The sequence below is a fragment of the Ictidomys tridecemlineatus genome, chromosome 1 (genome assembly GCF_052094955.1).
Source record: "Ictidomys tridecemlineatus isolate mIctTri1 chromosome 1, mIctTri1.hap1, whole genome shotgun sequence".
NCBI classification, from domain to species: domain Eukaryota; kingdom Metazoa; phylum Chordata; class Mammalia; order Rodentia; family Sciuridae; genus Ictidomys; species Ictidomys tridecemlineatus.
This window is the reverse complement of record NC_135477.1, coordinates 189,864,894-189,878,703: the sequence shown is the minus strand read 5'-3', so window position 1 is coordinate 189,878,703 and position 13,810 is coordinate 189,864,894. Positions and strand designations below refer to the sequence as shown.

General features: G+C 46.9%; 1 protein-coding gene across 11 annotated transcripts in view; it reads right to left on the bottom strand.

Moving 5' to 3' along the window:
• The window catches only part of Snap47 (synaptosome associated protein 47), a 116,170-nt gene that overhangs the window by 24,991 nt on the left and 77,369 nt on the right, over positions 1–13,810 (bottom strand). For all 11 annotated transcript variants that reach the window (XR_013422904.1, XR_013422905.1, XM_078014603.1 and 8 more), the window contains one exon: positions 8,257–8,747. Coding sequence is in view for 9 of the 11 variants with exons in the window: in XM_078014603.1 (XP_077870729.1) it covers positions 8,257–8,747 (491 nt within the window). In the remaining 2 variants the exon portion in view is untranslated. The remainder of the gene's footprint in view (positions 1–8,256; positions 8,748–13,810) is intronic.

Below are 13,810 nucleotides of genomic sequence, written 5' to 3'. Positions count from 1 at the left end.
AGTACCATGAGCTGCGGGACTCACAGAACACCTGCATATTGGGCAATCTCAATAAAGTCAGGGAGGTGCGCCATAAACAGTGTGAAAGTCCCCATGAAGTGTGGCTCCTGGTGGCTGCTCATAGGGGTGTCACTTGTCCTTTATTTAGAGAATAGCTCCAACTGCAACCCCAGCACTTCACAGGCCAGATAGGAGCTGCAATTGAAGTCCGATCTTTGTTCTTCTCCATAGTTCAAGCCACCCCAGATATGGAGCAGTTGGCCAAGTGGGAGGAAACAGCGCTGGCTAAGCAGCCCTTTCCTTTGGTACAGGAGGGACCTGTGACCTTCATGCCTTCCTCTGAGCTAGACAAGATACAGCAGCCTGGAAGCCACTGCTATACATATCAGAAAAGAACAGGAAAGAACGCACATGGGAAGAGGGTGCCTTGTTGGGCATGAAAGGCAGGAACAAAATGGGTTAGGCTCAATACTTTCCAACAAACTGCACTTCACTGTCCTCTCCAGGAAAGACACTAGGCACCTCCAGCACACATACACAAAATCTCCTCCAGTCTCATTACCTCTTACAATAATCTTTCAAGGTAACCTCCCCTGAGAGTGCCAGACTAAGCACAATTGGCTTCCCCACCAGGATGAATGTGGCTGGGGTTAGAACAGGCATGCAGGAGAACATGGGCGTGGAGCCAAGGGAGGTGAGAGGCACACTCTAGAAAGTCAGGGCCATTAACTAATGACCACTCTGCATGTCTGAGTGGCCAGGTCTCACAAAATAGCACCTTTAGGATCTATCACTTGGATTGGTGCTTTCCTATTCTGTTCTTAAACAACTACAAAAAAAGAAGAGTATTTGCCAAGTGCTAATGTTGCAGATGCTATCTGCAAAGTTCCCCAGTAGCTTCAGGGCCCTGCTAATTAGCACTTCTCTGCAAGAAAACATCCAGGCACTGCCCTGCAGCAGCTAGCAGGGTGGGCAGCTAATGAGGTTGGATGATAGGACAGACACAAAAGATGTGTCTCACAGCTGTCATCAGCTTAAGCAGAGGACAGCAGGGCTGGGGACAAGATTGCAGCATGAAAAGGCTCTGCCAGGTGGGCTGGAGGAAGAACCCATCCCAGACTCAGAGGATCCCCTATTTTCTGCTCAGGTGTCTAGGGCAGTGCAGACCCCTTCAGCTGGCTTGCACTGAGCCATGCACTGTTCTACAGTCCTTGCTTCTCTGTCCACAGTCTTGGTGGCCCTGGGTTGGTATGAGCTCTCCTAAGAGCCTTTCATGTGGGGTCCCAGCTCCAGCACATGCTCTGGGCAGTGGAGCCCTGGTGCTGCTGAGATGTGACTGGGTTTTCATTCAACACCCAAGGCTATAGGGAGATACTGACTGACTGAATTCCAACAGCCAAGACTGGTTCAGCAACCAGAAGGCTGAAGCAGGAGTGTTCTTCCTGATATAACTAATTACCCACAGGTGCATGAAGGGCATGGGGATATTTTCTCTGAGCTGCAGGGTCAGTTAGGACTCAGCTAAGTCACAGGCTCCATCTTCAGGGCTGGTTGCTGACTCAGTCATGGTGTTTTAAAATATCTGAGGAAAAGTATGGTGATCCTGTTGCTATCTCTTCAGTCATTAATAATCTCAGTTAAATAAAAATAGTAAAAATGGCTCTGCCAAAAAGGGGAAAAAAGACAACTGTACCTTCTTGGAATAAGGAGGCCTGAGAAGGTCCTAAGCGAGGTCATGCTGGAAGAGGGAACACAGACACTGGCCCCAGCAATAGCCTCTGCACTGTACCAGGTGGCAGGAAGTCCCCTCATCATGCATCAAAGGCTCAGCTGTACCCTGCGGACTTCCCTTGCAGATGTAACACAGAGCTGTACCTCTGCATAGGCTCAGAGGGAAACCTGCCAGCACGCTATCTGGGCAGACCTTCCCCTGGGTCCAGGCCTTGGTCTCATCTGCACCCGGGGAAATGCCCCTCTACCCAGGCTATGTGGGATGGGACATGGAAAGCTCTGCGAGACATGGGTCAGAGGAACAAAAAATGTGAAGGTGCACACCCATCCGTGTGGGAAGGACAGCACAGGAAGCTGAAACACAAGGAGACAGCAGTTCATGGGACCCCAACAGACACATGTATTTTCAAAGTGATGAAAAAGTATGGCAGAATCAGGCACGGCAGTCTCCAAGGGAGTCGGTGGACCAGGACTGAGAAGCTCCAACAGGCTTCGGGTCACGCAAGAGCACTTCATGCACAGCACATGCTTTCATTCCTCAGGACCCTATCCTGGGATACTTAAGAACTCTGTCATGCATGTTGTACAGCCTGTGTCTCCAAGGACCCTGTCCTGAGACCCCCAAAAGCTCTTTGATGCAGAACACAGTGCTTGCATCCCCAAAGATCCTGACCTGGGACCCCAGGGCTCTGTCATGTATAGCACAGTGCCTGCATCCCCTCAACTGAAGCCAGAACTCCTCTGCCTAGGAAGCCAGCCAAGAGCAACTGACCCTGCAAAGACATAGTCAGTCGTCCACCACTGTGCCTCCTGCTGCCTGGCCTGCCTGGTTCTGGGGACACCATGAGTGACCACAGGCACAAGTGCTGTGGATAGGAAAAGTTCTGGGAGCTTACTTGATCCTGGTTCTGGGAAACCTCTCTGAGCAGGTGATAGCAGCAAGCAGCTACGACAGAATCTGCTAACAAATGATCCATAGAAAATGCTGTACAAGCTAAGTCATGGGATGTGAGAGGAGGGCACCTCATTGTGTGGCTGCCTTCCAAACCATACCCCAGGCAAACCACAAAAACACATGACACAGACTCTAGCAGGAACCTTGCCAGTCCTACCAGAGGCTATTAAGAGCATTGGGGAGGACTCTGAGGCATCATCAGAGCGGGGAAGCCCAGAAAGTCTAGGATCACAGGCTAGGGGGCTCTAGAGACAGAAGAGGATTTCAGATAAAGACAAGGGTATCCAGTGTCCTGAACTGTAGTGGGAAACACCTATAGGTGCTCCCTGGTTGTAATGAGGAGGCACCTAACAATGGCACAGACAAAGAAATGGGGGATAAAGAATTCTGCACAGATTGAGAGTGAATATCCCTAACCCCAAACCCCAGAATCCAATCACTCCGAGCACAAAGATGACACAAGGCGAAAAATTCCACACCAAGAAAATTTGTTTCTTGTGCAAAATCTATGAAAAATATTGTGTAAAATTACCCTCAGGCTGTGTGTATAATGTTTATGTAAAACATGAATGAATTCCATGTTGCCTGGAGTCCTGGCCTCAAGATATCTCACTATCTATGCAAATATCCCAAAATCTGAAAAATTCAAAATCCAAAACATCTGTGGTCCTTAGCTTTCAGATAAGGGATACTTGGCCTGTACTATCTTCAGATCTTTTCCTGCAAACTAGAAACTATTCTAAACTCTAAAGGCAATTTTGAGGATTCTAAGCAGAAAAGCAGCAATCTACAACTGCACTTCCCTGAGGCAGATGGTGTCCTGTCTTCCCATTCCCCTGGCTCTGCTCCTGAAGTGAGCACTGCCTCTCTCCATCTGCCTGAAACATCACTACAGTTCTCTGGAAAACTTCACCCCAGGAACCAGAGGACTGGCTGCGACACTGCGACACTGCCCCCATGTGGTTATATGCACACAGTGCGCCTCCACCAGACTGCACCCAGGGCGAGTCATGGTTTCCACCCCTACTGCCTCAGCTCCGTTCCAGCTCCAAGCAGTAAAAACAAAGAAGACAGATACACAACAGCAGCACATGAAGATGACAGTTCGAGGAAAGCTTCACCCCAGCCTGAGGTCAGGAACACTACTGAGTCCCAGCAACTCTTAGGCTATCTTTCCTACTGAGACTCAGTACATGCTTTCTGCAATGGTACCTGCCAGGACTGGCCCCCATAGCCACCCTGCAAGGTGCGCATACCAAGCCACTGGATGTGAGGAGTGGGGCTGAGAGTGCAGCTCAGTGGAGGAACGCTTGCCTACTACGCAGGAGGTCCTGAGTTCATTGAAACAATGGACAGGAAGGAAGGGAAGAAATGAAGATTGACTTCCTAGAGCATACCCTCCATATCCTCCAGAGAGTCTTCCCAAGAAGTGAAAAATAACTGAGATGGAAACCCTGTGTCATGCCCAATACAGGATCCCTGTGACCGTCTCTTTCCTATGTTCCTTCAACAGAGACTCAATAAATACTAACATGCTGTGGCCAGAAGAGTGTCACAAAGATTTCCTACACCCAGGCCCACAACAGGAACTAGCGAGGGAGGGCAACTGTATCACTGGAGCAGCACTGAAGAGACACCTCATTTTGAAGACATCTGAAGACTCTAGAAAGACAATAAATCCACACAACAGGCACACAGAGGGGCAGGAGAACACAGAGAGACAATAGGGGAAAGAACCCTACTGCTGAATGAATCAAACCACCTATTAGACTTCAAAATTCCCACTGACGGGGAAAACAAAAAACAAAGAACTGGTTAGGATACAACACAAAACTCGTGCAGACACACACCCAGCCACCTCCCATTGCCCACTCCTCTAGGACAGTCACGACCTCCCCAAAGGCCACACCTCCTCCACGAACTCACACACCCAGTCACCTCCCATTGCCCACTCCTCTAGAAGAGTCACCAACTCCCCAAGTGCCACACACCTCCTCCATGTAATCACACACCCAGTCACATCCCCACTACCCACTCCTCTAGAACAGTCCCCAACTCACCAAGTGCCCCACTCCTCATGCAGTCACACACCTAGTCACCTCCCCATTATCCCCTCCTCTAGGACAGTCACCACCTCCCCAAGTGCTCACACCTCCTCTACGAAGTCACAAACCCAGTCACCTCACCATTGTCCCCTCCTTTAGGACAGTCACGACCTACCCAAGTGCCACACCTCCTCCAGGTAGTCACACACCCAGTCACCTTCCCATTGCACACTCCTCTAGGACAGTCCCCACTTCCCTAGGACAGTCCCTACTTCCCTAAGTGCCACACACTTCCTCCATGCAGACAAACACCTAGTCACCTCCCCAAGCACCAGTTCTCCTCCAAGCACTCACACATCCAGTCACCTCCCCTTGCCCATACCTCTAGGATAGTCACTACTCCCCAAGTGCCACACACCTCCTCCTTGAAGTCACATACCCAGTCACCTCCACATTGCCCACACCTCTAGATTAGTCACCACCTCCCCAAGTGCCTCACACCTCCTCCCCGCAGTCACATACCAAGTCACCTCCCCATTGCCCACACTTTTAGGACAGTCACCACCTCCCCAAGTGCCACATCTCCTCCAAGCAGTCACACACCCAGTCACCTCCCTATCGCCCACACCTCTAGGACAGTCACTACTCCCCAAGTGCCACACACCTCCTCCCCACAGTCACACACCCAGGCACCTCCCATTGCCCACACCTCTAGGACAGTCACCACTTTCCCAAGTGCCACACACCTCCTCCCTGCAGTCACACACCCAGTCACCTCCCCATTGCCCACCCCTCTAGGACAGTCACCACATTCCCAAGTGCCACACACCTCCTCCCTGCAGTCATACACCTAGTCACCTCCCCATTGCCCACCCCTCTAGGACAGTCACCACCTCCTCAAGTGCCACATACCTCCTCCCCAGTCACATACCCAGTCACTCCCATTGCCCACTCCTCTAGGGACAGTCACCACCTCCCCAAGTGCCACACAACTCCTCCAAGCAGTCACACACCCAGTCACCTCCCCATTGCCCACAACTCTAGGATAGTCACCACCTCCCCAAGTGCCACACATCTCCTCCAAGCAGTCACACACCCAGTCATCTCCTCACTGCCCACTCCTCAAGGACAGTCACCACTCCCCAAGTGCCACACACCTCTTCCCCATAGTCACACACCCAGTCACCTCCCCATTGCCCACTGCTCTAGGACAGTCACCACCTCCCCAAGTGCCACACACCTCTTCCCTGCAGTCACACACCCAGGCACCTCCCATTGCCCACTCCTCTAGGACAGTCACCACCTCCCCAAGTGCCACATCTCTTCCCCTCAGTCACACACCCAGTCACCTCCCCATTGCCCACACTTCTAGGACAGTCACCACCATCCCAAGTGCCACATATCCTCCAAGTAGTCACACACCCAATCACCTCCCCATGCACATTCCTCTAGGACAGTCATCACTCCCCAAGTGCCACACACCTCCTCCCTATAGTCACACACCCAGTCACCTCCCCATTGCCCACTCCTCAAGGACAGTCACCACCTCCCCAAGTGCCACACACCTCTTCCCCACAGTCACACACCCAGGCACCTCCCCATTGCCCACTCCTCTAGGACAGTCACCACCTTCCCAAGTGCCACATCTCCTCCCCGCAGTCACACACCCAGTCACCTCCCCATTGCCCACACTTCTAGGACAGTCACCACCTTCCCAAGTGCCACACACCTCCTCCAAGCAGTCACACACCCAATCACCTCCCCATTGCACACTCCTCTAGGACAGTCACCACCTCCCCAAGTGCCACACACCTCTTCCCCTCAGTCACACACCCAGTCACCCCCCATTGCCCACACTTCTAGGACAGTCACCACCTCCCCAAGTGCCACACACCTCCTCCAAGCACTCACATATCCAGTCACCTCCCATTGCCCACTCCTCTAGGACAGTCACACTTCCACAAGATGGCACAACTCCTTCATGCAGTCACACACCCAGGACCTCCCACTGCCCACTCCTCTAGGACAGTCACTACCTCACCAAGATGGCAAATCTCTTTGAAGTCCAACAATTCCCCTCTTTTCAGTTTCAGTGTAGAAGGGCAGATCCATGATCCCTCTTGCCCTCAACTCACATCTCAATGGATATTTATGGTTGAGTATTCTTCTTGTGACAATTTTCTTTCTCATACCAAATACCTGTATTCTGTTCTGTGTCGTAGCATGTGATTTTTTACTCGTTTGTCTCCATCTCTCTACGAACCCTTACCCAGTCCCTATGCAGGAATGGCTCAAGAGTTTGGTGGATGAACGCATGTCCAAATATATGTCCTCTCTTGCTGGACTCTTAGGTCATATCTAGTTTAGTGTCATGCTCCGCAATGCCCCATTGTAGAGCATCTGGAGAAAGCTGAAAGCTCATGGCACTGCCATGTTCTCAATGAAAGTATACCTGGTCTCTGGCTTGGCAGATTCATGCCTTGAGCCAGGGGAGGTTGGATGGCTGGGAGGCATGGGGAGGGTGGCCTACCAGCAGAGGTAACTTACGCCAGGTTAGGGCTGTGAGTCCTCATTCTTGAATCAATCTGAGGAGATGAAGAGAGGACAGTGGATGTGGAGTTTCTTTATTCTGAACGACTAGCAATGCCCCTTCCTATGGTTCAGATGTGGAAGGTGTATATGGGGTCATGTGTTCAGAGCTTGGTCTCCTTGTAGTAATGTTGATATGTGCTGGGACTTTAAGGGTTGCAGCCTAGTGGGAAGTCCTTAAGTGATTGGGGTGCTGCCCTCAGAAGGGATTAAAGTAGTTCTTATGAGATCCTAATGAGTTCCTGAAAAATCAAGTTTTTATAAAAGTACAAGCCTGACTTCTGAATCTCTCTGGCTTTCTGTCTTGCCATATGACCTCTCCCTCTTACACATACTCCTAGTACAATATCATCTGCCTCATAGGAGTAGGAGTCATATCATGAGGCCCTCACAAGAGACCAAATAGAAGGGACTGCTCCATTTTAAGGGACTGCCTTAAGCCTCCAAACCCATAAGATAAATGAACTTTTTTTCTTTAATTTGGCATGCAGTTCTAGAGGTTCCCAATCGGAGATCAGGCAATCCCACTGTTTCTGACCCGTGGTGAGGCAGCACATCACGACACAAGCACAAGGAGGAGTAAAACCATTCACCTCATCACAAGCCAGGAAGCAAAAGAGACAGGAAGGGGCTGGGGTCCCTCAATCCCTTCCAAGGGCATATCCCTAATGACCTAAGGACCTTCCACCAGGCCCAACCTCCAAGGAGTTCTACCATCTTTCAATAGTGCCACCCTGGGGACCAAGCCTTCATTCAACACAGGGGTCCTTAGGGGATATCCAAAATCCCACCATGGCGCTGACCAGTTTTGAAATCCACGTGTCTATCGAGTATACAGTATAACTCAACAGTTAAACTTGCAGTGTCCAGACTGAGTAGAGTAGCTAGAAACTGCTTTATGTCTGGGCACAAGGGCTATCTAGTTGGGTCACTTACCTGCATGCCAGAAGGACCAGCTCCTCTCTGTGGAGGAAGAAGCCCCTGTGCTCCTGAGCACAGAGGCCTCTTGCAGCAGCTCAATCTTCTTGTTGAACTGTACTTCTAAAAGGGGAATGACCTCTGGCATCTTGGCAGATATCACTCGATAGGCCACATCTGGTCTGCCAATAAACCGCTGGCGAATGCTGATTTCATAAGGCGAGTGCACCTTAATGTCATCTAGGTCTTCCCTCTCAAACCTGTGTAGGAGCAAAGAGCTGGAGTCATGGATTTCCAACCCAGAAACCAGGATGGTGAGCCTTCCTGGCTTAACATGGAACTCTGTTCTTTGGGAAATAATAGCAGGGATTTTGGCCACGACCCCCTCCTTTCCAAATGGCTCAGAACCAGCCATGGAGGTGCTTTCCCTGGGCTTTACTTCTACTGGTGTCTTCCAAAGCTTGGAGCTGAAAGGCCACCATGAAGGCGATTCCAGTTCTGTCAGCAATCTAAAAGTGAAAAGAAAACACAGAAAACTGAGTTAACCTGCTTTAAAAGAGTAATGATTTTTGTTTGTTAAAAGACTGCTTTAACCTTAGTAAAGCACATTACCATTAATGTTTCTCACAAGCACTTATGAAGCAGAAAGAGCAGAGCTGTTAGCTCCATGATTCACGAGGGGGATGGAGGTTCAGGGCAGTAAGGATACTTGCCTAGAGATACCCAGCTAATCTGTAGTAAGGACATGGCAAATACGCACATCAGATTGTGATATTTCTCTTTCCATAATATTCTGCCTTGACCTGAGGAATTTTGACTCAAAATCAATCCTGATCTCAATTTCTGAGAGCTAAGATAACTTTCAGCAGTGTGGATGCTCTGCACTGTTCAATACAGTAGGAGTCATACATGGCAGATTGTCAACCTGAAGAAAGAAACAAGTTCCAGCTATATAGTGATGCATGTTTAGAGACACATGGTTAAAAACACATGGTAAAAATATGAAAACACAGGTACAGTGAAAACAAAGGATTAGAAATAGATATATCATGCTCAAAGTATGAATGTTAGTTACTAAGGGTGAAGAAGGCACTGCATGATAATAAGAGAATCTATCCAACAGAAACACTTAATATTAAATGTGTATGCATTTAGCAGAACTTTAAAATTAATTAAACAAAAAATTTTAAAAAACCTGACAAGATCAAAAGGAGAAACAATCACTGTTGTAGATGTTTTTTAAATTGGTAAAGTGTCTCTGGGTTTAATCCCCTGTACCAAATAATAATAATAATAATAATAATAATAATAATAATAATTCATTAACTTAATTAAATTAAAAAAATAAAAGGTTTGGAAGGACATAAAAAGGATGAGAAGAGAGATGAGGAAGAGATGAAAGATGTCAACTTTAGTGAGACCCTATCTCAAAATAAAAAATAAAAAATAGAAAGGGATGGGGATGTAGCTCAGTGGTACATCCTTGAAGAGCATCCTTGAAGAGCATTGGATTCAATCCCTAGTACCACACACACACACACACACACACACACACACACACACACAGTACTCTGTACACAAAGAAATGAAACTAGAAAATCAATAATTAAATGATAACCTCAAAATCCTCAAATATTTGGAAATTAAACACGTGCTGAAGTAATACAGGGATCCAAAAAAGAAAAAAGGAAATTAGACCATATAAAAAGTCAATCAAAACGAAATTAGAACAAAGACAAACTGGTAGGAAGCTAATACAGCAGCTGTTAGATAGAAACGACAGCTCTCAAATCTTCCTGGAAAGGCTGAAGTCAGTGATCTAAGCTTCTATTTCAAAAAGTTTCAAAGCAAAGAATAAACTAAATTCAAGTGAGTAAAAAATAGAAATGCAGAGATCAGTGAAATTGAAAACAGAAAAAAATGAAACACTGACAAAATCAAAATTCAGTTCTTTTAATTTAAAAAATTAATAAATCACTAACAAGAAATGATCAAAGAAAAAAAAGAGAAAATGCAAATTACCAATATTGGGAATGAAAAGGGGAGAAAGATTACCATAGATCTTGAAAGGCTTGTAGATATTATTCCCAACATCAATAAATTAACAACTTATATGAAATGGAAATACTTGAAAAATCAAACATTCTGAAACTAAGGCAAGAAAAAAGTTAAGAATGTATGAATTATACTTGTAATTCCAGCAACTCACCAGGCTGAGGCAGGAGGGTTGCAAGTTCAAGGCCAGCCTGGAAACCTTATCAAGACCTTGTCTCAAAATAAAAAGTGCTAGGGGATATGGCTTAGTGGTAGAGTACTCCTGGGTTCCATCCACAATACTGCTACACAAAAAAAAATATGAATTGCTTTACAAAGAAATTGAATCTGTAATTAAGATCTTGTCATAGCAAAAAATATGATTTAGGTGGTTTAAATAAATAATTCATTAATTTAATTTAATTTAAAAAAAAAGGTTTGGAAGGACATAAAAAGGAAGAGAAGAGAAATGAGGAAGAGAAGAGAGATTCATGGGAGGAGAGACATCTCCCAAGAAGTGTCTGAGGAGTTCCCAAAGGGAGAACTTGACTCAGGACCAGAGGGGTTTTGGGCACAATACGGAAAAGAGTTTCAGAATGTGTCAGTCCAAGGTATAAATGGAGGTGTCTTTAGGAAAGCAGATGCTCTTCAAGGAAGAACAGCCTCAGTCTCAAAAGAGAGATGTCTTTGGGTAAAGCAAGGAACATGCACCCGAGGAAGAGGGCAGGCTCTGCAGAGGGAGAGACACCAACCTATTGGTGCAGGTGTTCATATTTATAGGGGCTGGTGCTTGGGGCTGGACAAGAGGTGGAGGCAGGTGGAGCTGTACAAGTCCATGCCAGTGCATTTCCCTCGTTTTACAAGGGTATGGGCCAGTGCATGTCCCTTGATGTTTCCCACTGTGCTTTCTGTGTCTCAATGGCTCATGGGCGTTTCCTTCAAGACTCAGTATCTCTCTATACACCCTAAATCCCTGTCTCAGTTTCACTGGTGAATTCTGTGAAACACTAAGAAAGAAATAATACCAATTGTATAAGAACAGTGTAAGAGTAAGTGCCCTGTCCTTCATTTCATAAGGCCACATAACTCGTGCGCCAAGCCAATAAGGACCTTGCAAGAAGATAACACAGAATGCATAGAGGTTGGAGATCTCCACAGAGGCAGAAGAGACTTCTACTTGGATCTTTCAGGCTCTTGACACATCCTGAAAAGAATTTAAGGAGAAGTCAGATTCTAGCAGAGGAAAAACTTTGTTAAAAAAGTGAAAGGGCTTGAAGATGCACATTTCTAGAGTAGAATTCGAGCCATCTCAAGAGTGAGGGGTGCCTTTTTTTAGAGGAACATTTGTGAGAAGGAGGCCTTTCTACCTACCTTTTATTTCTTCTCCATTTTACCTCATCACCAATAGGTCTTATAAATACAGAAGCAAAATTCCTTATGAAAATATCAGCAACTCACATCTGACAATGTTAAGAGAGAAACAGATGAGGATAGTAGGAACTCGAGGCTGAGAATGATTCTATAATTTGGCTCACTATGCTGACTCCTGCATGCTTTCTTTGCCTGCAACCTTGCCTGGCCTAAGTGGACAGGATATGTCATGTTCCTCAGCAAACTGGGGCAGGGGCAAAGGTAAGGCAGTCAGTGAAGATAATGAAGGATGGAGGTCCAGAGAGAAAGGATAATGCTTGGTTATCAAAGAAAGAACAACATGTTGCTAACAGTTAACCTTCACACCTCTGCTCTCAGTCCCCTATACAGAGAAGAAAGAGAAGACAATCATTAAAAAGCAGAGTCTATAAGAAAGGAAGTTGCACCCCCACCCCCAGGGGATTCCAGCTCTGCAGCCCCACTTCCCTTCAAAGGAGTCTGTCTATATCACTTTCTTATATAAAACTCACTCTCTACGCTTGCCTCCTTGTCTCTCCAGGGTGTGACCTTCAACACCGGGGAGCAAGAACATCTGCAGTGAACTGTATCAATGAAATAGACGGTATAATAAAACTTAAGAACGCGGTATTCATCTCAGGAAGATGATGTTGGAAACTAATCTATGTAATTCATCTTACCAGTAGAGAAACAGGATAACTCTATGATCACCATAACAGATGGAAAAAAAAACCCTCAAGAAATTCATCACTCAACCATATTAAAACTTCCAGAAAGTTAGAAAGAGAAGGAAACTATTCAGTTGGATCAAATATAACTAACAACATGCCTGATGTTAACAAAGGATCAGAAACAGTAAAAACCGGGAAGATTTCTAAACGTATTCAAGCTTTGAAAGCATTCCCCAAGTGTGATATAGTGAAATATATTTGGTCTTCCTCCCCTAATCAGACATCCAGCTCCTAAGGTCCTTGAAATCTCTGAAGTGATATGTCTTGCCCACTGCTGAGCCCACTGCTGACTGGCAGCCCAGGCAGCTTCAGGATGGGACTGGTCCCTGAAAGACCAAGGCAGGGTCAACCTCCAGGGAAGAGAGAGGGGCTGCGGGCTAAGTGGATCACCAGTGGCCAGTGATTTAATCTGTCACACCCATGGAAAGAAACCTCCATAAACCCCCAAAAGCACAGGGTTCTGAGAGCCTGGTGGCTGGACCTGTGGAGGTTCCTGGAGTGTGCAGGTGAGATGGGGCAAAGGCCAGGTAGCTAATTATCAAAGAAAAGGAAATGGGTAGACAGCACTCCCCATCACCTGGCTGCTAATAACCTCTGGGGGAGGGGAAGGAATCATAAGCAATCACCCCCTAAAGGGCTCTCTTCCTGCCCTTCTGGTCATTTTTGGTCACATAGGCAAGGTGGGTAAAGAAGACATGAGAAGAAATGAAACCTGAAATCTATAAAAGGTGCAAAACACTCCCACTCTCTTGGGCATCAGTTCTGGACCCCCTCCTTTCTGGAGGAGTCTCTCTCTCTCTCTCCCCCCCTCTTCTCTCTCCCCTCTTTCTGTTTTATTTCTTAAATAAAATTTACTTTCTGCTCTTGCCTCGGCTTTCCTCCGGGGGTTTATTCAATACCAGGGGAACAAGGACCCAGTCCTGAATTTCAAGACAGGTTTCAGAGGGCATGAAGCCTCTTCTCCTACCTCACTGATGCGTCTCTTCATCTGCATCCTTTGTAATATCCTATGATAAACCAGTAACTGTAAGGAAGTATTTCCCTCTGCTTTGTGAACCACTTGAGCAAATTAATCCAATCCAGGGAGGGTTGCAGGAATCCCGGTTTATGCCAGTTGGTGAAAGCACAGTTAGGAGAGCATGGCTGGCATCTGAGGTAGGGGCTACCTTGGGGACTGAGCCCTCAATCTGTGGGATCAACTTCCAGACAGACTCAGAACTGAATTGAGTAGAATACACTCAGCTGGTGTTCACTAAAGAACTCCCTACTTGCTGGGTGGGTGGGGGGGAGGGAGGGGACAGGCCACACATCTGGTTTCAGAAGCAGTCTATACTGTAAGAGTATAAGAGAAACTGAGTCTGTTTTTCTCCCCTTCAGGTATTGGATTTCACAGATAAAGACTTCAAGGAAGCCATTAG